Here is a 27,637-nt window from a genome sequence, read left to right as displayed (position 1 = left end):
AAACGTGTTTTTTAAAAACTTTAATAAGAAGAAATTAGGATATGTTAAACTTTTTAAAAAAAGCATGATAGAAAATTGTACATGTAGTTCAGTTTCCACTTATGTTAACATATACGTGTGTAGAAAAAGGACAGGTTGGAAATAGCCCTAAATGTTAGTATTGGTGTGGCAGATTGTTTTTTTCTAAGATGACCACAAGATTCCCCCATCCCCTAGGCTCTTCATACAATGTGACCTTGATTCTCCCATTGAGAGGTGTGGTCAGGGTTCCCTCTCCTGGCATCTCTGACTATGGAGGCAATACAGCTCCTCTCTGGTCCTCCCGGGATGCTCTTATTTGGAACCCAGATGCCATGCTGTGAGGAAGCACATGGAAAAGTCATATTTAGGTGATTTGGCCAAAGCCCCAGCTGAGGTCCCCGCTGAGGTCCCAGTTGATGCCCAACACAAGTCACCAGACATATGAGGGAGGAAACTCCAGCCACCATCTGACTGCAACCCCAGTCATGAAGGGCCTAGCTTAGCCTAGCCAACCCCCACAATTGGGAGATAATAATGATTGTTGCTGTTTAAAGCAACAGAGTTTGGGGCGATTTGTTATACAGCAACAGATATCCAGAAAAAATGGTTTATCTGGATTGTGGGATTATGAGTGTTAATAATACTTCTCTATATTTCCAAAAATTTCTACAGTGACCACTTATTTCTTCCATAATCAGTAAAAGTTTATTAAAAATAAAAACAGTCATCTTTTTCCCTTCACCAAGGGAGAAATTAGGTCTGAATTTGAATTGAGGGATTTAAAGTAGACTTGGAGAAAAGCTTTCCATGCAAGATTGATTAGATGCTGGAAATTTATCTTATTAGTAAGATAAATTCAAGTTGGTGTGATGGAAAGAGTGGTAGATTTGGAGTGAGGAAACTTGGAATAATTCTAGGTTTTCTGGGTGACCTTGAACAAACTCTTGCTCAAATTCAGCTTTCTATTTTGAAAAATGCAGCTGGCTGCTTAAATAAGATAACATCCATCAGGGTGCCTGGCCCAGAAAAGGCACTCTGTAATTGGTAGGTGATCCTGTCTAATCAGTGCCAATTATAAGCAGGCATCTGCAAGCCTTGTGGAGGGCTCATCCTTCACTGCCACCAGAGGCTACAGTTCCCATAAAGAAAATTGCCTGGAGAAGAACCACAACTCTTTAAAAAAAAATCCAGAAACATGAAGCAGTTTTTCCAGCGGTCCTTGCCCACAACGCCCCGCCATGGCTGGAGCCTCTAGTTCTGCCCCTTCAGAAGACTCCGTCAGGTGCGGAGGGCCAGAGAGCCCCAGGATGCAGACGGAGGAGGACCGCGAAGGGCGGCCTGGCGGGAAGCAGCGGCCGCGCGTTGCTGGGGCTGGTGTCCCGGCAACCCCGGAACGCGCCTCCGCGGGAGGAGCAGGCGGCGGCGCCGTCCCTCTCGTCCTTGGATCTCGGTTCCTCGGGCCGGTATTCGGCAGTTTGGGGGCCGATTGGTGCGTTGACCTCCGCTGCGTCCTCCTTGGAGGCCTCCGAGTGTAGAGCCTGGGGGAAGGGGTGGGAACAACCAGAGGTGGGAGGGAAGCAGCACCTTGGATGGGCCGCGCAGTGAGCACTGCTCGGGCTGCGGGCCGAGACCCACGCGAGCTCTGGGGGCCTCCAAACCAAGAAACGCCCGGATAGGGAGAGGGAGGGAATCTCTGAGGTCAACCCAGCCCTCTTGACTTCCAATGGCTTGTGGAGTGTCTATTTGCTTTGTTTGAAGCCTTTCTTACAAAGATCTTTTCTTTGTCTCCCGTTGCTTTTAGTATTTAAAATCAACACGTGATTAGATGAGTCCATGTACACGGGGAACGGTCCACGGGGCTGCCGTGTCCCCTCCATCTCAAGAGTGACCTGCTGCACAGAGCTGGAGAAGGCTCCAGAGAAGGGAGACTCTGGCATGACCATGGCGGAGAGGAGATACAGTTGAGTTCAAGAAATCAGGAGGACTGGCTGTGGGTCTGGTCCCAATATCCAAGTATACTAGAGCCAGGAGGCACCACTTGAAGTTTAAAGGGAGGCTTGTTTGGGGGCATATAAAAAGAACTGCTTGAATAGTAGCTTATGTCTATATTATGTATTATATACATAATACAGCTTATGTCTGTATTAACTTCAAGTCTGATAAAGCAGATTGCAGCATCAGATCAGAGATTCTCATAAAATACCTCCCTGGATCTCATACCAGCCCGAGAGATTTATTACATATGAGCAGAGGGAGCCAGAGGTTTGATCTGCCCAGCGCTTCAGGAGATAAATGGTGAAGCTGGGATTTGACCCCAGTCTTCGGGTCTCCACAGCCCGTGCCTGCCCTTTATTTTTTTCTTTGCTTCTGTATTGGTAGATTTGTGGTACTGTTTATTGGCTGGGACAACTCAGGTGGAAATTGTGAACGCTTTAAGGAAAGGTTTAAATTATCTAATGGATGGTAGCTCCATAATTGGTCCTTAAGGCTGAGGAGGATGTTTAGGGACACATTTGCCTTTAGAGAACAGTGTCATGGAGCAGAACAGCCACAGTCTTTCAGAAAACCTCGGAGTGCGTATATGCCCAGGTTGGCATCTGCCTGTTATTGATGAGTGGCCTACATGCTGCGAAAAAAGATTGTAGAATATTGCGTCTGTGCCCCCATGAGATCTTAGCTTGGCCCCTGGTCTTCCGTATTCCGGGTCTGCGATCTCCTCGTTCTCCTTCACAAGTGCAGGGAGAGGAGGGAGGTATGACTTCCCACACCCGCCTACAAGCCGGGGCCAGTTTAGTAGTATTAATTGCCCAACATGGCTAGGTCAGCAAGGAGAAAAAGGTCCTGGGATGCTAACTTTAAGCCCCAGACCTTTCCGTAGTTTCTAGGTTGATCTGGGATAGAGGAGGGAGCTGCTGTTTTAAGGGTGGGGTAGAGGGGCTTTATGTGTCTAAGTTAGGGATACTGGAAGAGCCTCAGCCCCTGAGACACCCCCCCCCCCCCCGACCAGATATACTGAAGATCCGTGGCTTCCTTTCCAGCTCTGTAGGTGTGTCCACTCATGAGACCACATCTGAGCTCAGCTTGACATGGAGTCCATGGCTATTCAGGAAGGAAGGGGCTCCACGAGCTGGTTGAAGATGTATGCACCTGTGGGTGTTTGTGCACCCACAAGGAGGGCTCATTGCTTTCATCACTTCTCATGGGAGTCTGTGATCCAAAGAAGGGTTAAAAACCACCATCCTACATCCTTTGTTTGTTGAGCAGAGAAGCAGGGGTGGGAAACTGAGTGTTTGGTTGAAGAGTATCCACATTAAGCTAAGTTGGCTCCATGTGTTATTCTCGCCCTGCCAGACAGTGCTGCTGTCTAAACCAGCTCAGAGGACAAGTGTGTGAAAGTGCCTTGGTTATGTAAGGTGTTATTCCTGCCTAGAGAAATGGAAATAATTATCGTGACTTCCACAGATGGTACCAAGGAAACAGACTTTCTTCTAAACTCTCCTTTTCTCCCTGAATTCCTTTCTAGTCACCAGGATTTTCTCTTTGTCCTTTTGGTTGGATCGTCTTTTCTTATCGCATAGTTTTCGCATAGTTTTAGCAACTTGTTAGAATTTTCCGTCTTATGGCTTACTGGACATTTATTGCATTCGAATAATAATTATCATGGTAGATGGTGACTCAAGAAGGAGGTAGCTTAGCTGATTTGCTCCTCACCACAGCCTCATGAGGTAGAGAGAGAGGTGGGGCGGGTGGCGGGAACTGGGCGTGGAGAGGTAATTGACTTGCTTAAAGTAACTTGATGCTACTCTACACAACGGCATTTCTAAGACGGACATTTTTCACGGTTTGCATCTCTGAAGTTGGGTTGGTCTTACCAGGGCTATGGGCCCAGCAGCAGATGTGAAGCAGTTGTCACAAACTTTGCTGTATGAGCGCTTAATAATGCGGAACATGCGTCTGTGGCTTGGAAGAAAATTCCAGAAGCAATAGAGGAGAGCTCATTTAAGAAATGCTACATCACCTGTGTTCTTGTTGCACTGAGGTCAGTTTAGGTGGAAAGCGTGGACATCAGTGATTGAGTTGAAAAGTGATTCAGTAACGGACTTTTGAATATGAATAAGGTTTAAGAATGCCCTAACGAATTTGTTTCTTATGTTTTTCTTCTTTGTATATGCACATAAGTGATATGTGATTAAAATCTGTAGTAAGTCTAAAAGAGTGCTTCAGTAGGTATAAGATAAAAATTCTAAGTGATAAGGCATTGTGTCATAGTTTAACTGGCAGCCTTTGTTCTTTGTGGCACATTAAATAATAATGTTATTACAATTGATGGTGTCTTACATTTGGTGAAATACAGCCTGTGCTTTTAAGGCTTTAGCTTCTAATTACTGCTTTAGTTGCCTCCAACAAGTTTCGATATATAGTACTAATATCAATGACCATTAAGCACCTCATGCTTTCCATTATGATTTCTTCTTTTATATGAAATATTTAGAAGTGTGGTTTGAGTTTTCAAGCTCTTGTAGATGTTTTTTGGCTGTCTTCTTCTTATTGATTTCTAGCTGTAGGGCATTGTGGTCAGAGAGTGTGGTCTATGTTATTTTTGTGATACTACTTTTGTGGCTCAGGATATGTGGTTACTCCTTTGGCTCCTGGGGACCTGTGCTCTCCTCCTCACGGCTCTGCCCCTTTCTCGCCCCCTCCACTGGGCTCTACTCCATCCCAACTACTCACACCTCCAGCAATCCGTTAACCCTCACTGCACCTGGGGCTGCTCTAGGCTCTGTGGCATGCTCTAGAATAGCTCTTCCCACGCTTGACTGGCTCTGAGAATCACCTGGGAGGCTTCCCTGTAGGTCTGGGTCAGAGTGCTGGAATCTGCATGTTGAACAAGTGCCTCTCATGACGGGGCAAATGCAGGGAATTCTGTGCAGTTTGGAATGAGGAAGCGGGATGGGGTAGACTGCAGTGCAGGGATGGAGCTGGACTTGAAGAGGAGGAAAATCACAGCCAGATGTGAGCCTCAGTGCAACGAGGGGAGGGAAACATTGAAATGTGGGTTCCCAGGCCTCACTTAGAGAGGTTCTAATTCCATAGGTCTGTAATGGGATTTGGGAATCTATATTTTTAACAGGTGTCTCAGATAGTTCTGATGCAGACAGGCCTTAGGCCATACCCTGAGAAGCCCCAGAATGGGGAGACCGTGAGGGGGAAGTAGCTGTGCTGGCCTTCAAACTTTGTAGAGTCCCAGGCAAAGTCCTCAAGAGTAAAGAGTTGGGTGATAGGATTGGGACTTGACAAGAGAGAAAAGGATATGATTCACTTGCTGTGTGAATTTGAGAGGGAGTTGATAAGAAATAAATAAAAAATTGTCTAAGGAGCAGTCTCGCTGAAGGATGGTGGGAATTTGCAGAGTGCACGTGATATAAACCGTGTCCAGGCGAAGCACGATGCTGCAGAGGTGGAGCAGTGGGCAGCCCACAATTGTACTCGAGAGTCAGAGTCTGAGCGACTCTTGTGTCTTATAATTTTCTTATAACCAAAGGTTACATTGTGTCTGTTGAGCATCTAAGCTCTATGAAGTTGTGTGTAAGGAAATGTGATATCCATCCATCTGACATTTTTTTAAGTGACTGGACAAGGCACACACTGTGTAAAATGATGAGAAGGCAGATCGACTTTCATGAAGCAGTAACTATATAGCAGAGTGAAGAGAGCGGGCGCCTCTCTGACAGTCACTGGCTTCCAGGACTCCCTTCCTTGTCATTGTGGGTGGTCGGGGAGTTATAATTCTTTTTCATTTATTAACTCAAACATCTATTTTGTGGCAGGCACTGTTCTGAGTGTTACTAAGGTGAATAAGACCTAGTCTGTGGGGAAGATGTGTATATGAATGAATGACGGCACTACAGTGGGAGGGGAACCCATAGCAATTTCTGAACCAAAGACAGTCCTTGGCTTACAATCACCAGCCATATTCATTAGTCTTTCTATGAAGACATCCTTTGGAAAATTGTGTTGAGATGCTCAATACAACATACAGTGATATAAAGCTCGATTCAGATTCTCTCTTATGCTTAGTTCAGACTAGGCAGACTACAGGCAGAGGCAAGCAGTCTAGCATAGTGGTTAGGGTTTTAGATTTTAGTGTTACAAGAACTGTGATCAAATCTGGACTGAGATGGTTATTTTCTATGTGATCTTAGGCAAGTTGCTTAACCTTCTGAGCCTCAGTTTCCTTATCTGTAAAATGGAAGGATAAGTAATACCTACGTCTGTAGGTTGTTAGGAGAATTAAATGGGATAATGTGTATAAGATGTAAACACAATCCCTAGTGGGCAGTAAATGGTCAAACAAGTGTTAGCTGTTTTTTTAAAAAAATAAATTATTTATGATCTAGGGAACAAGATAGAATGGAAGGTACTTTTTATTGATGTAATCAAATGGTGATACCTGTGTGTTGCAGGTACTAAACACAATGATTTTCTGGGATCTAACGGATGCTTTGCCAACACACCATCCTCTGGCAGAAGCGTCAGCCCCTCGTCTTCTGTTGAAACAGGTCTGGGTGTCAGTGAGCCCCCAGGCCCCTGCAGAGTGTCTGTTCACCTAGAGTAAGTAAGGGTCCAGTGGGGGGCCTTAAACATTGGGGTAAATTCTGACCAGGGAGCCAACAGTCTGAGAGGTGGAATGACGTGTGTGTCAAGAGCATGGATCCAATCGAAGAGCTGGTTCAAATCCCAGCTCTGCCACTTAGTATCTGTGTGAACTTGGGCAAATTACTTTACCTCCCTGGGCCTCAGTTTTCTTATCTGCAAAATGGGGATAATATTTCAGAGGATTGTTGTGAGGCTTAAATGAGTTAATAAATGTAAAGTGATTAGAAGAGTCCCTGGCATACCCTAAGTGCTGTGCAAGTGCTTGCTATTGTGGAGTTCAAAAGCAAGTGAAACGAAACTATATTTTTTGGAATACATACATACGTATGTATGTAGGAGGTCTTAAAGAAAAGCAAAGAAATGATTACCATGAGAGTCAGAGTCAGGACAGCTGTTACCTCTCCAGGAAAGGGAGACACAGATGGTTTCTGGGGAGTGGGAGGGGAGGGCTGGCCATGTTTTGTTTCTTTTCTTTTATTTCAAAATTTTTTGTGTTTTCATTTTATTTTTTAGAATCTCTTTCTTCTTTTTTTTTTTGCTGAGAAAGGTTCGCCCTGAGCTAACATCTGTTGCCAATCCTCCTCTTTTTTTGGTTGAGCAAGATTAGCCCTGAGCCAACATCTGTGCCAGTCTTCCTCTATTTTGTATGTGGGTTGCTGCCACAGTGTGGCTGATGAGTGGAGTAGGTCTGCACCAAACCTGCAAATCCGGGTCCCCAAAGCAGAGCACGCCTAACCCAACCACTACACCATGGGGCCGGCCCCCATGTTTTATTTCTTGACCTAGATGCTGGCTTTATAATTATTTGTAAAACTGTATTTATTTTTCATATACTTTTCTCTGTTTATATTTCTTTTACAGTAAAAAGTTTTAAAAACCTTTTTCTGGGGCTGGCCCGGTGGTGCAGCGGTTAAGTGCGCACATTCCTCTTTGGCGGCCTGGGGTTCACCAGTTCGGATCCCCAGGTGTGGACATGGCACCGCTTGGCAAGCCATGCTGTGGCAGGCGTCCCACATATGAAGTAGAGGAAGATGGACATGGATGTTAGCTCAAGGCCAGTCTTCCACAGCAAAAAGAGGAGGATTGGTAGCAGTTAGCTCAGGGCTAATCTTCCTCAAAAAACAAAAACAAAAACCTTTTTCTAACAATTTGTGTCATAATGAAAGAAATCTAAGTTCATCGTAGAAATTTGCAAACAGTATTAAAGATAAAAATCACAATAATCCACCTCTTAGAGAATCAGTGTTACCATTTGGATGTTACTTTTTTATATGCATAAGAAAAAAATCTATTTCTTTCTTATTCATATAAATATATATTTATTTTACACAATTAAGATCATATTGTACTTCTTTTTTATAAAACCTGCTTTTTCCCCACTTCACATTTGCCCACTCTTCCACAGCCACCTGTTTGTCTGTCACGTCCTCTCCCCGTCGGCCCTGAGCTCCTAGGGAGCAGGGACCGGGTTTGGACCCCCAGTGTCTAGAAGAACACCTGCCACAAAATGTCCTCAGATAAATGTTTGCTGTGTAAACAAAGTAGGCGGATACTTCGAAAGTTTTTTGGAAAGCTTCCCTTATCCTTGCAATCTTTTCTATGTAGTTTGTTCAACAAAGACTTTAAAGAACATTTAGGAGAGACAAATTTCACCCCAGTGTCAAAGTTCTGATATGTTCTGAATGGGGGGGGGGGCCCTGAGTTGTCGCATTTTGCTCTGTCTGCATACTGCAAAAGTTCAGAGAGTATCGATATATTAGTATCGATATAAACATAGAAATAGACATTTAAATAAACATTTAAAACTGGAGATCAAGCTATACAAGACTTGTGAGTTACTGAACTAGGGTTCTTTATGATTTTTAGGCGACATAGAGTTAGACTGCAGATCCTGCTCTGACCCTGTCTACCTGTATTTCTCTGAGGGTCCATTTCTTTTCGAGTGGAAATGCTTCTATTGGCCCCACCTACATCACAGCAAATGAGACAAGCCATATGCCGTTGGTTTGAAGCTATTCAGATATGAGTGGTGCAATAATATGAAAAAAGATCCTATGACTTGCTAACAGATAACTATACCTGAAAACATTGTCAGGCTATCATTGTCCAAGGCCATCTATCACATGCAAAGCCATTTAAACCAGAAGTGCTTGCTTTTTCTGTTGACACCCACGATAGTTTGTTGTAGGCCCTTTTAACTGCCAGGAAGTTCAGCACTAAACATAGTGTTCTGTTCTTAACCATTCCAGTCTAAGTTTGTTTTTGATTATTTCTTCCTTTTCTCTTTGTACTTATTGATTTTTTATTTCCATGTAATGATTTTATTGACCATGCATCTTTTTTGTAACTTTTTTTTTTTTTTTTTTTTTTTTGCCGAGGATGATTTGCCCTGAGCTAACATCTGTTGCCAATCTTCCTCTTTTTGCTTAAGGAAGATTCATTCTGAACTAACATCTGTGCCAACTCCTGCTATTTTGTATGTGGGTCGCTGCCACGGCATGGCTGCTGATGAGTGGTGTAGGTCCACACCTGGGAACTGAACCTGGGCCACCAAAGCGAAGTGTCCCAAACTTAGCTACTAGGCCACGGGGCTGGCCCCCTGTAACAGTTTTATTGAAACATAATTCACATACCATATAATTCACCCATTTAAAGTGTACAAGTCAATGGTTTTTAGTGTATTCATAGAGTTGTGTAACCATTACCACAGTCGATTGTAGAACATTTTCATCACCTCCAAAGGAAGCCTGTACCTTTTAGCAATCCCCCTATATATTCCCTGTACCCACAGCCCTAGACAACCACTAATCTATTTTTTATCTCTGTAGATTTGCCTGTTCTGGATATTTCATATAAATGGAATCACCAATATGTGGTCTTTGATGTCTGGCTTCTTTCATTTAGTGTAATGTTTTCAAAGTTCATCCATGTTGTAGAATGTATCAGAACCTTGTTCCCTTTTATGTCTGAATAATATTCCATTGTATGTATATGCCACATTTTGTTTATCCATTCATCTGTCAATGGTCATTTGGGTTGTTTCCACCTTTTGGCTATTATGGATAGTGCTTCAATGAATATTCACATACAAGTAAGTACCTGTATGAATCTGTTTTCAATTCTTTGGGTATATACCTAGAAGTGGAATCACTGGGTTATATGATAATTCTATATTTAACTTTTTGAGGAACCACCAAATTGTTTTTAAGCATGCATCTTTTGAATATGTTTCAGCCTCCTCAAATTGTAAATAAATGAATTATATGCTCATGGACTTTTATAGAGGAGCCGTCCTAGTTCCCACACGTGAGGGCAATTCTAGTGTAAGATGTAAGATCAGGTTCTAACTACCAATTTAAGCACGTGGAAGAATCTAATCCTTCTGCTCCCTTTCCAGGCCTGCTGCAGATTTAGCTCAGAAATCCTCCTCCTCACATTCTGATCACTCATCTGAAACCTCATTGCCTAAAATCCAAAACGATAAATATCCTGAGGAATTCAGCCTGCTTAAGTTGCAAACAAGTGAGTAAGTCAGAGTTCTTCCTCCACATGCCTCTGTGCTCAGGGACTGTTTAGAAGTCTGCCATACTGCTGGGCACCGTTCACTGAAGACCCACTAAGTGCCAGGCATGGGACACACTTCATCTCTAGTTCTCACAAGTCTGCTGGGGAGCTATCATTATATGTCTTTCAAAAGTAAAATATCTTTATAGAGAAACCATAAAAGTACTGTAGCAAAATATTAAAATAGTGAAGAAATATGTAGAGTATAAAACACCTTCTCCAATATTCTCCAACAATATCCCCTTTCTGCCCCATAGCTGTGAAGAGTTTGATATATATTCTTCTAGAATTTTGAAATGTATATGTATGTATGTGTGTGTATATATACATATTATACATTATATATATATGGATTGTAATATTCAACCATATTTTCACTGGTAAGAAATAATATGCAAATTATTTTCACTGAAAGTAAATAGATCATGGCTCTCCTTCTGTGTCAATACATATAGATCTACATGGCTAATGGAGACCTACGCATTTTACACAGAAGGAAGCCGAGGCTGGAGGGATTCAGTCACCCGCATATGTACACGTAGCCTGGAAGTAGAGGGATGGGATTAGAGCCCAAACTTGCCTGCCTCCACAGCCCACATTCTTTCTTGTCCACTGCGGAACCCAGGTGTTTCTCAAGCAACCCTAGAGCTTTAGGGGGTCTTTTATTGTTTAAGACCACTTCAGCAGTTTTACAGGGAAACTATCAAATGAAGAAACAGAGACACTGAGAGGTCAAGTAACTAGCCCAAGTCCTCACAGCAGCCTTTCTCACTTGCCATTGTCACATGTAACATTTCCCTGTGTCACTGTAGTGCGTGTGGGTGCCGTTGTTGCTGCCAACACCATGGACCATCCAGTAAGATGCCGTGGTTGGCCCAGCCCATCCCTGGTTGATGGGCGTTCTGTTCTTCCTACACGCTTATCAAAGTGAAGGTTGGATCAGAGGCGCTTGTAAAGCTGTGTCTGAGCTTCCCAACCCGTACGTCACTTCTAATCATAAAATTGGCTTTATTTTTGGAGAGGAGGAAAAAAAGGAAAAATAAAAAAAGAGGCCTCTTAGATAGCTTTCTCTCTATTTCCTTTCCCTTTGTGCCTAGTCCCACAGAAGTTAACCCTGCCCCTGGGGTAGAACCAAGGACTTATATCCTCTGGTAAATGCACAGCTAGATCGTGCCTGGGGAGTTTTCACAACTTTTTTTGTCATCCAGCTGCATTATGAGGCTGGGAGCAGTGCTAATGGAAGGATTTCTGATGTCTTGCAGAAGATGGGCAGCGTCCTGAGTGGACATTTTACCCGAGGTTTAGCAGCAATATCCACACCTATCATGTCGGAAAGCAGTGCTTGTTTAACGGGGTCTTCCTCAGCAACAGGCGGTCTGTGTCAGAGAGGACAGTGGACAAGTGCTTTGGGAGGAAGAAATATGGTAACGTTTTCCTTCTGGACTTTGTCTGTGCAATGCCCAAAAATACTCTTGCGTCGTGATTCTGCGGCCCAGCATTCTGTGGCTGGGGGCAGCCCTGCGGGGTCACCGTGTCACTCTAGTGCAGCCAGGAGGATAGGAGAGGGAAGGGATGGTTGGCAGGCTGCACTGTTTGGCAAAGAACTCACAACATATGCTGATCCACATTTTAATTTTTCTCAGAATTTCATAAAATGCTAATGTGATATTTAAGTCATCAGATAAGTTCTCTCAGACACTTATTAATAGAAACCTTCATTGAAGTCTGAAGAAAATAATTTATGTTTCTATTAGATGCTGCCTGTCATATGCATGTAAATTGTACTTTATATTCTTCATAGGGAAAATATCCCATAAACTTTAGCCTCAAGTGCATGTTATTTTATAGCTTATTTAATTAAAGGTAATTGAGATGAGCATTTGTATATATTATATATATAAACATCTATCATCAATATATATATATCTCCTTAGTTTGTCACTTGGTGAGTTCTCTGTACCAACCTACCCATAGTGGATTTATTAAAAGACCTTAAAGATTTGCTGAGTACCAAGGGACCGTTTATAGCATGGTCTTCTACAGAAATACCTGTGTAGGAGGCAGCCATTGATTCAGGGATGGACAGGATTGCTGTAGCAGGAATACAAAGAAAAAATAGAAAGTTCTCATTGTTGAGTTTTAAAATAGACTCTAAAACTCATAGCAGAGACAAATAGTTTTGACAACTAAGGCTTTTGTTTGGCTAGAGAATACATGAAAAGCCAGACTAGAGGAGGTGGGAGAGTAGTCACTGAGATAGGGATCTGAGGAGTCCTGCATCCTGCCCAACTCCTGAGATCAAAATCGACTGGCGGATCAGACGTGAATCTATCTGGGGCTTCTGCCTCAGAGTGTGGCTCGGCAAAGACCTTGAGCCTCAGAATGAAGCAGCATCTGGCCTGACTCTGAGCAGGAGATGAGTGAGAGCTGTGGGCAAGGTATGGGCAGAAAGCCGGTCTCAGGGTCTCACCCACCCAGGAGATGCGGAAGAATGGCTGCGTTTCTGCGCCTTTTGAAGACTGTGGAGGTTAGGACAGAGAGAAAGAATGAAAGAGAGAGAAAGAAAGAGAGAGGGTGAGAAAGAGAAAGAGAGAGCAAGCAGGAGAGCTGCACAGTTCTCACAGCTGGAATGCTGGGAGGCCACAGTATGATGCACTGTGGCCCATCAAGCCAGGGATCATATGAGTATATATTTATGCTTCACCACCGGATGCGTTGCCCAACCGGTTACCTTCCGCTCTTAGAAGGAAGGAAAAGTTTTCCCATGTGGTCTTTTGGAGACTTCCTTCCACCCGTGTCTCACTGGCCAGAACTGGGCCAGCTCCCAGTATTTATCAAAAGTAAATGGGGTTACCATGATGATCCAAATCCTAACCCTAACCCATTACTTCCCTCCTAACTCAAGGGTAAATATTGTCCTGAATTTTGTGTTTTTTATTCCCTTTCCTTCCCTCCTTCCTTTTATGGTTTTTGTCAATATTGAATAAATGCAAAGCTATGTTTATGAAATATTTATTGAAGATATAGAATAAAATATCACAAACACTTTTATGCTTCTCATTCCAGTTAAGAAATAGAATATTTTCTTTATATTTGAAACTGCCAATAGGCCCCTCCCTGAATACAACATCTTTCCTCCTTCCGCTCCAGTGGCAATCTCTATTCTACCTTTATTAAAGAGAAAAACTTTTTATTAGGGACATTTTCAAAGATCTGCCAAAGTTGAGAGAAGAGCGTAATGTAACCCGATGTTCCCATCACTTAGCTTCAACAATTATCAACACGTAGCTAATCTTGTTTCATCTTTGCCTCTCTTCCCCAGGGATTATTTTAAAGCAAGTTCCAGACATCATATAATTTCATCTGTAAATATATCAGTATTTACCTCTAATAGATAAGGGTTATTTTTATTAACATAACCACAATACCATTCTCACATCTTAAAAAAATTAACAGTAATTCCTTAATATCATCAAATATTCATTCGGTGTTCAAATATCCAGCTATCTCACAAATGCCATAATTTAAAAATATTTATAGTTTGTTTGAATCAGCGCCACGGTCCACACTGAAGAATTAGTTGATATGTCTCTTAAGTCCCTTTAACATATAGGTCTGCCTTCCCTTTTTTTCTTACAATTTATTTGGTGAAGAGACTAGGTCATTTGTCCTGTACAGTTTGCAACAGTCAGGATTTTGCTGATTACATCCCTTAGCACCATTTAACAGGTTCTTTTGTCCCTTGTATTTCCTGTAAACTGATGTTGGATCTCTAAGTTTGATTCATTTTAGTGTGATTACTTCTTAGGTGATGTTGTGCAATCAGTTGTTGAAATATCAAATGCAGCAGGTTTTTCCCCATTTCTTCTCTTCCTTGATCTCGTTGCAGCACGTGATACTGTTAAGCTTGACACTGGACACTTCTTCCTCTGTGAAATTCTCTACCCCCTCATTATTTCTTGGATAAGATGGAGAGGCAGCAGCAGGGACTGCCAGCCAGTTGCCATTTTGAACTGGACTTTGAGACATTTATTATGGAAAGAAATCAATCAAAATATATGTAATTAATGGTTGACTCTAACCCATCAGCTATGATCAGGCCATTGGTGGAGTTCCCTTAAGACCTAATTTGTTACCACAGAAGGAAGAACAAAAGGCTGCCTATGATCATAGATTGTAGGGGAAGTAGATCTGAAAGCATAATTTATCTCTTGTATAACTCTGCCTACAGTGTAGCATATTGTAGTAGTCAGAATAGGATGGATTCTGCTGCAGTAACAAACAATCCCTGAAATCTCATCTGCTTAACCATCAAAGTTTACTTCTTTCTTTTGCAAAGTCCCCTGTGGATCCAGCAGCTCTGCAGGGCAGCTCCCTTGCAAGCAGTGACTCAGGGATCCTTTTTGCTTTCACCCATGACTTCTCCAGCTCAACGTGGAGCTTCTAAGGTTGCCATAGCAGGAGAAAGAGAAAGTGCTGGAGGGTCACACATCAGCTCTTAAATGCTTCTTCCTGGAAGTGACACACATCATCTCTGCTCACAGCCTATTGCTTAGAACATGGCTCTACCTAACTGCATTGGGGTGGGGAAACATGGGGCAGAATATGTTATTTGGTGAACAGTTTGCTTGTTCATATGGTTATCTGATTTCAGTGTGTGTATCCCATTTTCTTCCTCCTGAATGTCTTTATATCCAGGAGATTGGATGGTTTGTGTGAAAGCACGAACAAGCGTTAGAACTGATCACGATGTGTAATGAATCTCTCCGCTACTGATTCACAGTGGCCAGCACTTTGGGTTGATACCTGTTTTTGTAGAATATTCAGAAGTTGTACCTAGTAGATTCCATACTATACCTAAGAGCTTAAACAAACATGTTGTCTCCGAGGTGTTGTTTGGGAGATTTTTCCCTAAAAGTAACATCTTATACTTACACATAAGCCATTGGTTCTTTTTCTACTTGCTGACATTATCTTGTGAGATCTTTTACGGTAGTATATTTCTAAGTGTTGTCCTCAGATCACATGTATCATACTCAACCTGAGAGTTTGTAAAAAATGCTAGTTCTTGAGCCAGCACTGATGGCCTAGTGCTTAAAGTTCAGCTCTCACTGTTTTCAATGGCCTGGGTTCTCTTCCTGATCACAGAATGACACCGCCCATCTGTCAGTTGCCATGCTGTGGTGGCGGCTCACATAGAAGAACTAGAACAACTTACAACTAGGATATACAACCACGGACTGGGGCTTTGGGGAAGAAAAAAAAAAAGAGGAAGATTGGCAACAGATGTTAGCTCAGGGCAACTCTTTCCCAGAAAAACAAACAAACAAACAAACAAACAAACAAAAAAACAACAAACTAGCTCTGGGAACCACTCCAGACCTAAAACAGGATTTCCTGCATTGGGAGCCAAGAAACTATTTTTAACAAGCTTGCTAGGTGATTCTCACTTATGCTAAAATCTTAGAACTACTGTTGTGTGGTGTACGGCATTTACCACCTTATATAGTATTATTTAATCTCCTTATATATGTGTCTTGTCTCCCCAGCTATGTAAGATTCCCTGGGGAGTGGCTTACACCTTAGCTAAATGGCAGTTGTATTTTCCAGGTTAAAAGAAATTGGGATGAGGGGTGGTATTAGCCTAGTCCTCATTTCAAATAATAATAACTACTACCATTTCTTGAGTGCGGGGTATGTGCCCAGATTATGCTCACTTAGTACTCATGATGACTCTGCAAAGTAGATCTTTGAGATAAACAGTTTATAATTGAGGATTCTAAGGCTTAGGGAAGTTAGATAAACAGCTCAAGGGCACGGAACTAGAAACTGCAGAATGTAATTCGCACTCAGGCTTGACTGCCTCCAAAGTCCAAACTCTTCTTGCCACCTCTTGCTGTCACCTTATCTTTACCTGTTGGTGCCCTGACTTGGGATCCAAAAGATAGGGTTGCTCCATCTCCTTGCTTTGACTCCTCAGCGCCTCATACCCAGCAGGCACTCAATGCATGGCTGCATTTGATGCTATTCACAACACTTAAGAGCTCATAAAAAGTTTAGATGAAGAGTCTTAGCTATTGAAAGAGCTTTTGAAAGAGAAAGGTAAAAATTAAAAACTCCAGTAACTCAGGCACTTCTGCCTATTGTGTAGACAGCTTTGCTGGGTTAGCTAGAGGAATTTGAGTAGGTAGGAAACAGCCTATCAAAAATCTGCCCTAGCACTCCCTTTGGCTTGTATCTTGTGGGCACAATTGAATTGAGCAATGTGAAAACAAGCATTTAAAAAGGAAAAGAAGAGGCCTGTCATTGGATGTGTCGTGACACGTTGCGTGTGTCATTGGGTGTGTCCTCCTTCCAAGAAGGAGGTGGTGCTTCCAGCCACACATCCCTGCCTCTGATCCCAAGGCTGGTTAGTCTCATAGTCCAGGCTTGTTCTCTTAGGAGATGGGTCTAATATCAGAGGTGCAGGTTTAAATGACCATCTTGCACCAGGCTGGCTCTTTTTGAGCTTATGTGACTAGTTACTTTTCCTGGGTTATTTGAAGGGGCTGAGTTGGGCGTCAGAGCATCGGCTGAGTAGGCAGCGTGTGCTCTGCAGCAGTGGACTTTCTCCTGACTCCTCTTCCCCGGGAAGGCTACCTCCCGCTGCTGCACTACCCCAGGCCTTGAAGGAGAAGGAGGAGCAGGGCTCTCATTAGCCGATTTCCTCCTGAGACCCAACAAGAGAGGCAGAGCCCTGATGACAGTCACTTCTAGAGGTTTACAGGACTCAGGGCTTCAAAATGCACTAATGCTCAGGAATGAAAAGATTTCAAGCAGAGTTCTTGTTCATCATTACAGACAGACTTATGATTCACTGTTCATTTTAAACCAAAACATCACATCCGAACCTAAGCTATTCTTCTTTCCCAGGGTGAGGTAATCATAACAACACCTTTTAGAAAATATCCCAAACACGGGATCGCACTTTTATGCTCATCATCTCAAGGTAAGAGAATCACAAACAGAACTTTGAGAAACCTGTATATACCTTATAACAAAACAGTAAATTATCCTATTTCCATGGTAATGTCAATACTTAGAGCAAATTTGTGGATAATCTTCAGCCTTTTTTATGATTTTTTTAAACATCTCTTGCAGATATTGATCCCAGGAATGGAATCCCAAAGTTAACTCCTGGAGATAATCCATATATGTACCCAGAACAGAGTAAAGACTTCCACAAAGCAGGATCAACTCTCCCACCTGTGAATTTTTCACTGTAAGTGTATGCTAATACTAGGGTTATTCAGTTAACTTTAGAGGAATGTATCTTTCTCTGCTACATATAAATTATATTTTACAAGGGGTAGATCTCAACAAGACATGGTTGGTGAAAATTCCTAAAAAAGTCCATATCTAGTTCCTTAGTATGTGCACATATGCACGTGTATAATTGAAATTATAAACAGGATATTGACTCCAAAAAAGTGGCTGTTAAATTTATCCCTACTCTTATTACCACAAGTTTGAAGTCTTTTCAATTTCATGTCAAATCAGATTTTTGGTTAGTGACTACCATTTGGGTTGACTTACACTTGGAACTAAACTTAGACCAAAGTGATTGAGGGGCAAGGGATGGTCATTAAATGAAAAGAAAAATAATTGGTGTATTATGTTAAAAATGAAATTTGAAAAATTAATCATATTTGATTTAATGATGTTTACTAAAAATGATAAAAAATAGTAAGAATTATGGCCTTTACAGTTTTGAAGCCCACATATGACAATTAAAACCAGAAAATAAGACTTTTTGCTGAACATAATGATGTATTGATCTCTTTGCTGTAGAAGCCATCCCAATATTATGATTGTCTTTTGTTTTTCAGAGTGCCTTATGAAAAGAAATTTGATACATTTATTCCACTTGAGCCTCTTCCACAAATTCCCAAGTGAGTTCTCCCACTATGTTTTACATTATCCTATCTTTATGGAAATATCAATTATTTAATGGAGGAGCTCATAGACACCCAACACACAGGGACCTTTTGAGTCCCAGCAGGCGGGTGGGGCAGTTTGTATAGAGAGTTTTTGGTGAGACACTTGAAGAGCAAGTGTCTGTGGAGTCTGGCAGCTGAGCTGCTCACATCTTCAACAGATGTGATTGACACACTACCAGATGCCATGTGGTGTGCTGGGTATGCACTATGGGTGATTTACGTAGAGCAAAAAGACAAGGTCCCTGCTTTCCAAAACATAAGAGTTTGTTGGAAAAGAAAGACACATGCTTAAATGAGTGCAGCCAGGGAGGATGGTTAGAGTTTGAAGAGGCAGAGAGAAAGCTGTTGGAGTTTTCCTGCATTTGAGGGAAGTATCATTCCTCTGATCTCATATTTTAGCTCAGCTCCATTCTGAACCTCATTTATTTGCCCAAGTGGGGTCTGATCTAGAAAGAGATATGTGTCAGTATAAAAAATTTCGCTTCCTAATACAAGTCTCATGCGAGTATGAATAGAGTGGGCAAGTGTCCCAAACCCTGTCAGAGTTCAGCTGGGAGACCAAACCTTGAAGCCCAGTGATAATAAAAGCCCTTTGTTCCACAACTGGGAGCTCTAATACCTTCATTATGCATTATTACTTAAAGAAAGTAATTAGGGCCTCTCCTATCTGTACTGTACATGTTTTATAAACACTATTCTAGAATATTTAAAATAATAGTAATTTCCAGGCCACAAAACAAGCCTTAATAAATTTAGGAAGATATCATGTCGAGCATCTTTTGCAACCACAAATGTATGAAATTAGAATTCAATTACAGGAAGAAAACTAGAAACTTCAACAAATATGTGGAGATTAAACATGCTCCTGAACAACGAATGAGTCAAAGAAGAAATCAAAAGATAAATAAAAAAATACCTTGAGACAGGTGAAAATGGAAATACAACATACCAAAATGTATGGGATGAGGCAAAAGCAGTTCTAAGAGGGAAGTTTATAGTGATAAATGCCTACATTAAGTGAAATGAAAGATCTCAGATAAACAACCTAACTTTACAGCTCAAGGAACTAGAAAAAGAAGAATAAACTAAGCCCAAAGTTAGTAGAAGAAAGGAAATAACAAAGATTAGAGTGAAAAGAAATAAAATAGAGACTAAAAAGATGATAAAAAAGATCAATAAAATTAAGAGCTGGTCTTTGAAAAGATAAACAAAATAGACAAACCTTTAGCTTAACTAGCCAAGAAAAAAAAGAGGGGACTCAAATAAAATTGTAAGTGAAAGAGGAGACATTACAACTGATACCACAGAAATACAAAGGATCATAAGAAACTACTGTGAACAATTATACACCAAATTGGATAACCTAGAAAAAAATTGATAAATTTCTAGAAACATACAATCCAATAAGACTGAATCATGAAGAAATAAATCTGAATAGACGAATTATAAGTAAGGAGATTGAATCGGTAATCACAACAAAGAAAAATCCAGGGCCAAATGTCTTCACTGGTTAATTCTATTAAATATTTAAAGAGGAATTAATTTCAATCCTTCTCAAATGCTTGCAAAAAATAGAAGAGGAAGGAACACTTCCAAGCTCATTTTATGAGGCCAGCATTACCCTGATACCAAAATCAAACAAGGACACTACAAGAAAATAAAATTATAGGCTAATATCTCTGGTGAACATAGATGCAAAAATCCTTAACAAAATACTAGCAAACCTAATTCAACAGTACATTGAAAGGATCATACACCATGATCAAGTAGATTCATTCCGGGGATGCAAGGATGGTTCAACGTCCATAAATCAGTGAATGTGATATACCACATTAATAGAATGAAGGATAAAAAGCATATGATTGTCTCAATAGATGCAGAAAAAGCATTTGACAAAATTCAACATTTTTTCACAATAAAAACTCTCAAGAAATTGGGTATAGAAGGAATGTTCCTCAACATAATAAAAGCCATATATGACAAGCCCACAGCTAACATCATACTCTTAGAGGATCTTAGAGGAAAAGCTTTCAGGAACAAGACACGACAGGGATGCCTACTCTCATTGCTTGTATCCAACATGGTAGTGGAAGTCCTCGACAGACCAATTGGGGAAAAAAACCCCCAAAAACAAAAGGAAAAGCATGCAAATCAGAAAGGAAGAACTAAAATTGTCTCTCTTTGCAGATGACATGATATTGTACTTAGAAAACCATAAAGATTCCACCAGAAAACTGTTAGAACTAACGAATGAATTCAGTAAAGTTACAGGATACAAAATCAATATCCAAAAATCAGTTGCATTTCTAAATACTAACAATGAACTATCAGAAAGAGAAATTAATAAAACAATCTCATTTATGATAGCATTAAAAAGAATAAAATACCTGGGAATAAATTTAACCAAAGAGGTAAAAGATCTGCACACTAAAAACTATAAGATGTGGATGAAAGAAATTGAAGAAGACACAAAGAAATGAAAAGATATTTCATGCTCATGGATTAGAAGAATTAATAATGTTAAAAAGTCCACACTACCCAAAGTGATCTACAGATTCAGTGCAATCCCAATCAAAATTCCCATGGCATTTTCACATAAATAGAACAAACAATCCTAAAATTTGTATGGAATTGCAAAAGACCCCAAATAGCTAAAGCAATCTTAAGAAAGAAGAACAAAGCTGGTGGCATCACATTTCCTGATTTCAAATTTTATTACAGAGCTACAGTAATCAAAAGAGTGTGGTATTGGCACATAGATCAATGGAACAGATTAGAGACCCCAGAAATAAACCCATGCATGTGTGGTCAATTATTTTACAACAAAGGAGCCAAGAATATACAGTACGGAAGGGATAGTCTCTTCATTAAATGGTGTTGGGAAAACTGGATAGCCACATGCAAAAGAATGAAACTGAATATTTATCTTAAATGACATACACAAAAATTAACTCAAAATGGATTAAAGACTTGAATGTAAGTCCTGAAACCATAAAACTCCTAGAAGAAAATATGGGGTAAATATGGAATATGGGGGAATATGGAATGGGAGAAAATATTTGCAAGTCTTCTGTCTGATAAAGGGTTAATATTCAAAATACATAAAGAACTCATACAACTCAACAGCAAAAACCCAAACAATCCTATTAAAAATTGGGTGGGGCTGGCCTAGCGGCATAGTGATTAAGTTTGTGCATTTTGCTTTGGTGGCCTGGGGTTCATGGGATTGGATCCCAGGTGCAGGCCTACACACTGCTCATCAAGCCATGCTGTGGCAGCATCCCACATACAAAATAGCCAGCGACAATCTTCCTCTAGCAAAAAGAGGAAGATTGAAAAATAGATGTTAGCTGCGGGCCAATCTTCCTTATCAAAGAAAGAAAAAAAACGGTCAAAGGAACTGAATAGATATTCCCAAAGAATATATACAAATGGCCAACAGGTACATGAAAAAGTGCTCAACATCACTAATCATCAGGGAAACGTAAATCAATATCACAGTGGGATCTCATGCGACACCTGTTAGAATGGCTATCATCAAAACGACAAGATAACGAGTGTTGGTGAGCACATGGAGAAAAGAGAACTCTTTTGCACTGTTGGTGGGAATGTAAGTTGGTGCAGCCACTATGGAAAACAGTATAGAAGTTTTTAAAAAATTAAAAATAAAACTACCATATGATCCAGCAATTCTACTTATGGGTATATTTCTAAAGGAAATGAAAACAGGATCTCAGAGATATCTATACTCCCATGTTCATTGCAGCATTATTTACAACACAATAGCCAAGATATGGAAACAACTTAAGTGTCCGCCAATGAATGAATGGATAAAGAATATGTGATATATATATAACATATTAATATACAGAGTTCATATATATATAATAGAATATTATTCAGCCATGATAAAGAAGGATATCTTGCCATTTATGATAACATGGATGGACCTCGAGGGCATTGTGATTAGTGAAATAAGTCAGACAGAGAAAGACAAATACTGTGTGATCTCACACACGGAATCTAAAAAAGGTGAACTCATTAAAACAGAGACTAGAATGGTGGAATCTGGGAATCTAATGCACAGTGTGGTGATTATAGTTGGCAATAGTGTATTATATACTTGAATGTTGCTGAGAGAGTAGACCTTAAAAGTTCTCATCACAAAGAAGAAATGGTAATTATGTGACATGATACAGGTGATAGCTAAGTCCATGGTGGTCATCGTTTTATAATACATGTGTATCAAATCAACACATTGTACCCCTTAAACTTACACCATGTTGTATGTCAATTATATCTCAATAAAGTTGGGGAGGAAAAAAGCAATTGCCCGGGTCCTACTACCCTACCCAACTACTTTTTAGCTTTTGAACATTGCTTTCCAAATGAAAATATGTTTTTACATGTATAAATCATAGCATACCAGAGAGTCTGGTTTTCCTTAAAAAAGGTAAGTTTTTTTTTTTTAAGAAGGATGGCACACTGTAGATCGCACATTGTCCTGTGCTGTGGCCGATAAGAGAACTGGGAGACATGGAGCCCTTCCTCAGGGCTTTGACAGCTGCCCCCATGAAAAGTCTATAACCAGTCACGGGAGCAGACTGTTCAAACTTGCTCTCTTCTGAGATCAACGTTAGAATATTTAATTTTTCTAGAAAATTATCCATTTTGTTTGGATTTTCAAATTTATTTTTATAAAATTGTTCAAAAATGTCTTATTTAAAAAATTTCCTCTTTTGATTGTTGATTTTCCCTCATCATTTCTTCTTCTGTGTTTGGGCTTTATCCCCCTTTTTCTTAATTACGTTAGATAGTAGTTTGTCTACTTGGTGTTTTTTAAAACCGGCTTTAAAAAATTTATTTTCTTTTCATACTGTTTCTCTGTTTTTAAAGCATTAATCTTTGCTTCTATTTTTATTATTTCCTTCCTTCTGCTTATTTTGGTTTACTTTTATTTTTTTTTCTCGTGTGTATGTGTGTGTGTGTGTGAGGAAGATTGGCCCTGAGCTAACATCTGTTGCCATCTTCCTCTTTTTGCTTGAGGAAGATTCTCACTGAGCTGACATCTGTGCCAGTCTTCCTCTATTTTACGTGGGATGCTGCCACACCATGTCTTGATGGGTGGTCTGTGTCCACGCCCTGGGTCTGAACCTGCAAACCCTGGGCCGCGGAAGCAGAGTGTGCAAACTTAACTGCTACGTCACTGGGCTGGCCCCCTTTTGTTCCTATTTTCTGAATGGGATGTTTAATTCATCTTTAAATTCTTTAATTTTTCTTAATATCTATATTAAAGGCTATGAATGTACCTCTGACTACCAAAATGTTATGCATTTTGACATGTAGAGTATCTTTAATTTTTAATGAATTCTGAAGTTGGGTTGGTATTTTCCTTTTGACTAAAGAGTTACTTAATAGAGAGATTTTAAATTACCAGGAGAAAGAGCTTTTTGATTTTTATTTTGTAATTCACTTTTACTTTTATCACATGATCAGAAAATATTGTTTTTATTATTTTTATTTTATGGAACTCAGCAAATTTTTCCTTGTAATCTAAAAAATTTAAGCAAATTTTCCCATGTAACCTACGCTCAACTTTGGGACTGTCCCCCGTGCATTTGAAAGTGTATTCTATGTCATCAGGATACAGAGTTAGATAACACCAGATTTATCTTATTGATTATGGTGTTTAGTCTCTATATTTCTTTGCTCATTTTCATCCACTTGCTCTAGCTTGGACTGAGAGTTGAAGTGTTCAAATATTCGTGTGTTTCTATCTTTATTGTTAATTGTAGCCATTAGCATTATAAAAATCTTTCTTTTTCTCCTTCAGTGCTTTGTCCTACATTATACCTTGCCAGATACTGGGATTACAACTCTTTCTTTGTTTTGTTTGCATTTGACTAACATGCCTTTGCCCATTCTTTGAGTTTTAGACTTTTTTTTTTTTAAATTTAAGTTCCTTATATCTTTTTTTTTTAAAGATTTTATTTTTTTCCTTTTTCTCCCAAAGCCCCCCAGTACATAGTTGTATATTCTTCGTTGTGGGTCCTTCTAGTTGTGGCATGTGGGACGCTGCCTCAGCGTGGTTTGATGAGCAGTGCCATGTCCGTGCCCAGGATTCGAACCAACGAAACACTGGACCGCCTGCAGCGGAGCGCGGGAACTTAACCACTCGGCCACGGGGCCAGCCCCTGAGTTTTAGACTTTTGAATCACTTTGTTTTAGATGTCTCTTAGACATAGAATTGGGTTTTGCTTTGTAAGCCAATCTGAAAATATTTTTCTTTAATAGGTGAATTAAGGCTATTTGCATTTATTGATTTGACAAAGTTGATTTCACTTCTATCATAATACTTTGTTACATTTATTATGTGTATTGTGTTATATTTACCATGAGCCTTTCAATGTTTTCTTTGATTGCTTTAACAAAAGTTAAAAAAAATTTTCTTTGATGTTTAGGAATGCTTGTGTTTTTGTTCCAGTGGCTCTTTATGTCACTATTTTTCTATGTTGTTCTTTGTCCTGCTTTTCTTTCTTTCTTTCTTTTTGTTGTTGGGGAAGGTTTGCCCTGAACTAACATCTGTTGCCAATTTTCTTCTTTTTGCATGAGGAAGGTTCGCCCTGGGCTAACATATGTGCCAGTCTTCCTCTATTTTGTACGTGGATTGGTGCCACAGCCTGGCCACCGATGAGTGGTATAGGTCTGCACCGGGCCACCAAAGCGGAGTGCGCCAAAATTAACTGCTGGGCCATGGGACTGGCCTCTGTCCTACTTTTCTTACTTGGGCTTCTACTATTGGTTTGCCAGCTTTAAATGATAACCTTGACTCCCACCTGTTACTATGTGGTGATCCTCCTCTTCCTTCTTCCAGGCACTTCCCTACCCCAGCAGGTGTATCAGGGCATTTTCCCCACCAAGATGCATTTCTCCCTAAAAGTGTGAAAATTCTAGCTGCCAAAAGTTAAAAACTTTCTTCATTTCCCGGCTGTGACTCATCCCAGGAGTCACACTTCCTGGCACCTCTTGGAACACACACAGTGCAGTCCTTTCAAATCTCAACAGAGCTGGGAGGATGCTGGGTGTCTGTTAGCTGAGGTCCCAGCAGAAATCAGAAGGCACACTCCACTGAGATTCTGAGGACAGTGTCATGAAAGGACTGTTGACAGATGTGTGGGCAGGTTGAGAGGGCCAAGCACCCAACAGTGGGAAGCTCTTACTCCTCCTCAGTCTGAGCAGCAGGAAGAGGGATCCTGGTTCACAGGGCAGTGGGAGATGGAGAAGGGCTGTCTGAAACGAGTTGTGGAGGTGGAGAATGCAGCCTCTGCCAGAACTGGGTACCTCAGGAGACAGGGAGGGAGTGGAGGAGCTCGGTAAGAAATACCCCAACCTCTACTCTTCCCACCTTCTGATCTCCTGTGGTGCCTCCCATTGGCTAAGCTCAGTTCAAAGATGCTGGCAGGGAGGGGTGAGGGAGATGAGGTTGCAGGGGTCAGCTTCCTGGGCAGAGAAGGGCAGAAAAGAGATCCGGGTTTGGGGCGGGGGCACATGATGAACAACTAGAGTGGAGTTTTATTTTGACACTGGTGTCCTAAATTGGAGGCATTCTTACTTTTGGAGGATGTAGCTCCTTGTCCACTGACACTGTTTGTGAATTTTGCATGAGACAAACTCCAATGCAAGGTGTTGTTTTCTTCCTACAGTTTGCCTTTCTGGGTGAAGGAGAAGGCCAACAGACTGAAGAATGAGATAAGAGAAGTTGAGGAGCTTGACAATTGGCAGCCAGCGTTCCCCTCGATACACAGTTTACTCACTGCTGGTGGGTCAGGAGCCTTCAAAGAATAGTATTAAAAACTGGAGCCCAGCCTAGCAGAGTAGGCTTTCGAGAGGCTTTGCAGTGGAGAGCAGAGAAGGCAGAGCCTCTCCCAGAGTGGACGGTGTCTTTTGCCCCGAGGTGGTCCCTCAGGCAGATGTCACGGCCGTGCTGGTGCTGCCGGTTGACTGTGTTGGTTGAGAACTGTTAGTCTTGTAACGGAATGCAACCTTTACCTCCGTGCCTCTTTCCACAGGTTCTTTGGACTTTACAAGACAATCCTGAGCCAGAAACAGGCCCACAAAGCATGCGCTGACTGTCCTCTGGAGAGCCTCTTCCAGCTGATTGCTTCTGTCAGGGGGACTGTTTTAAATCTAATGCCTCACTGTCATGAGGAGTCACTGTACTTTGCTTTTGTTAACTTTATATTTGGAAAACTTTCAACATTACAGATAAGTTGCAAGAATCGTACAATGAACAAACACTTACATATCCTTCACCTACAATTCTTAACATTTGTCCAGATTTGTGCATGTTCTCTCTCTCTCTCTCATGTTATTACTCTTATTATTTTGCTGAATTACTTGAGAGTGAGTGGTAGCCATCATAACCCTTTACTGTTCCATACGTACATACTTCTGTATGTATCTCCTAAAGACAGTGATATTCTCTAACAAACAGAAGACAGATAGAAAATTCAGAGAATTCAACATTAATGCTATACTATTAGTATACTGTCCACATTCACTTTTATTCAGTTAAATTTAGTTTTCTCAGGATGCCCTCACATCAATTGTAAAATGCAGACATTATGTGAACTTTCATTATTTTTGGTAAAACTATTCTCATTTTATCGATACCTTTTGAGATTTTCTCTACTATTCACTTGGTACATGTCAGAAAAATGTGAAGTCTAGATCTCCACCAGCTAATTAATACTATTGCCCTGGAGCTCCATTGCCCACTTCGGTATTGTCTGTCTACACAGCCAAGCAGGATGAGAGCTCAGCGAGCACCAATCATGAGTCTTACGGCCTCTCACCAATCGGGCAAGAAGTGAGCATTTGGAGGCAAAGGTGGGAACAAAAGCCAACCCTGTACAGTGAGGCTGCGACTCTCAGCACTCACACCAATGACTCTCGGCATGGTCGTAGCTGATCTCCTTCTCCCCTAAGGAGACCCCACTGGGTGGCTAATGAAGGCTGCAGTTCTGGTCTCCCCCAAAACTTAAAGTGGAAAGAGAGAACTGGGGCCCATGCTGAGACTCAAAGTGCCCGAGACATGAGACACAATTTCTTTCCCTGTCAAAAGGTTGTTTCCAGACACAGCCAAAGCCAGTGAAGCCGGCTTAGAACACGGTACATTCGTGCTCTGTTCCTACAGCCCTTTAACCAGCAGAGAACATGGTGGCTCCTGCCAGCAACTGTACCCGCCTGACCACTCCTTGGGTTAACATCAGCAAACCTCTGTGCTAATTCTCTTGCCCCTGGGACGTGACACCCACCCCCATCCCCAACAAAATCCAGAGAAGAAAATACAACCAAATAATTTAGAAAAGGAAAAAAAAAGATTGCCAACATTTTCTCGAATACATAAACTTCTG

At 41.0% G+C, this 27,637-nt stretch overlaps 1 protein-coding gene across 2 annotated transcripts; it reads left to right on the top strand.

Moving 5' to 3' along the window:
- The first annotated feature begins 1,123 nt into the window (after positions 1 to 1,123).
- On the top strand, positions 1,124 to 27,637 carry SPATS1 (spermatogenesis associated serine rich 1). Of its 2 annotated transcripts, XM_014837479.3 has the most exons (9): positions 1,124 to 1,510; positions 1,823 to 1,981; positions 6,486 to 6,633; positions 10,076 to 10,200; positions 11,505 to 11,666; positions 17,383 to 17,503; positions 18,111 to 18,173; positions 25,925 to 26,040; positions 26,291 to 27,637. In XM_014837479.3, exons 2-9 carry the CDS (start codon positions 1,855 to 1,857, stop codon positions 26,317 to 26,319), a joined length of 891 nt encoding a protein of 296 aa, XP_014692965.2. In that variant the 5' UTR covers positions 1,124 to 1,510; positions 1,823 to 1,854; the 3' UTR covers positions 26,320 to 27,637. The 2 variants fall into 2 exon arrangements, with proteins under 2 accessions (XP_014692965.2, XP_070370929.1); XM_070514828.1 differs by lacking the exon at positions 11,505 to 11,666 and having other exon boundaries at positions 1,295 to 1,510.

Source organism: Equus asinus, chromosome 8 (assembly GCF_041296235.1).
Source record: "Equus asinus isolate D_3611 breed Donkey chromosome 8, EquAss-T2T_v2, whole genome shotgun sequence".
NCBI classification, from domain to species: Eukaryota; Metazoa; Chordata; class Mammalia; order Perissodactyla; family Equidae; genus Equus; species Equus asinus.
This window is presented reverse-complemented; position numbering and strand designations above follow the sequence as displayed.

What these genes read in the sequence shown, in the direction of transcription:
- SPATS1 (XM_014837479.3), top strand. Translation starts at nt 1,855, where the DNA reads ATGTACACGGGGAACGGTCCACGGGGCTGCCGTGTCCCCTCCATCTCA. An exon ending in CATGGCGGAGAGGAGATACA is followed by an intron (nt 1,982 to 6,485) that starts GTTGAGTTCAAG and finishes TGTGTGTTGCAG; the next exon opens with GTACTAAACACAATGATTTT. An exon ending in CCTGCTTAAGTTGCAAACAA is followed by an intron (nt 10,201 to 11,504) that starts GTGAGTAAGTCA and finishes GATGTCTTGCAG; the next exon opens with AAGATGGGCAGCGTCCTGAG.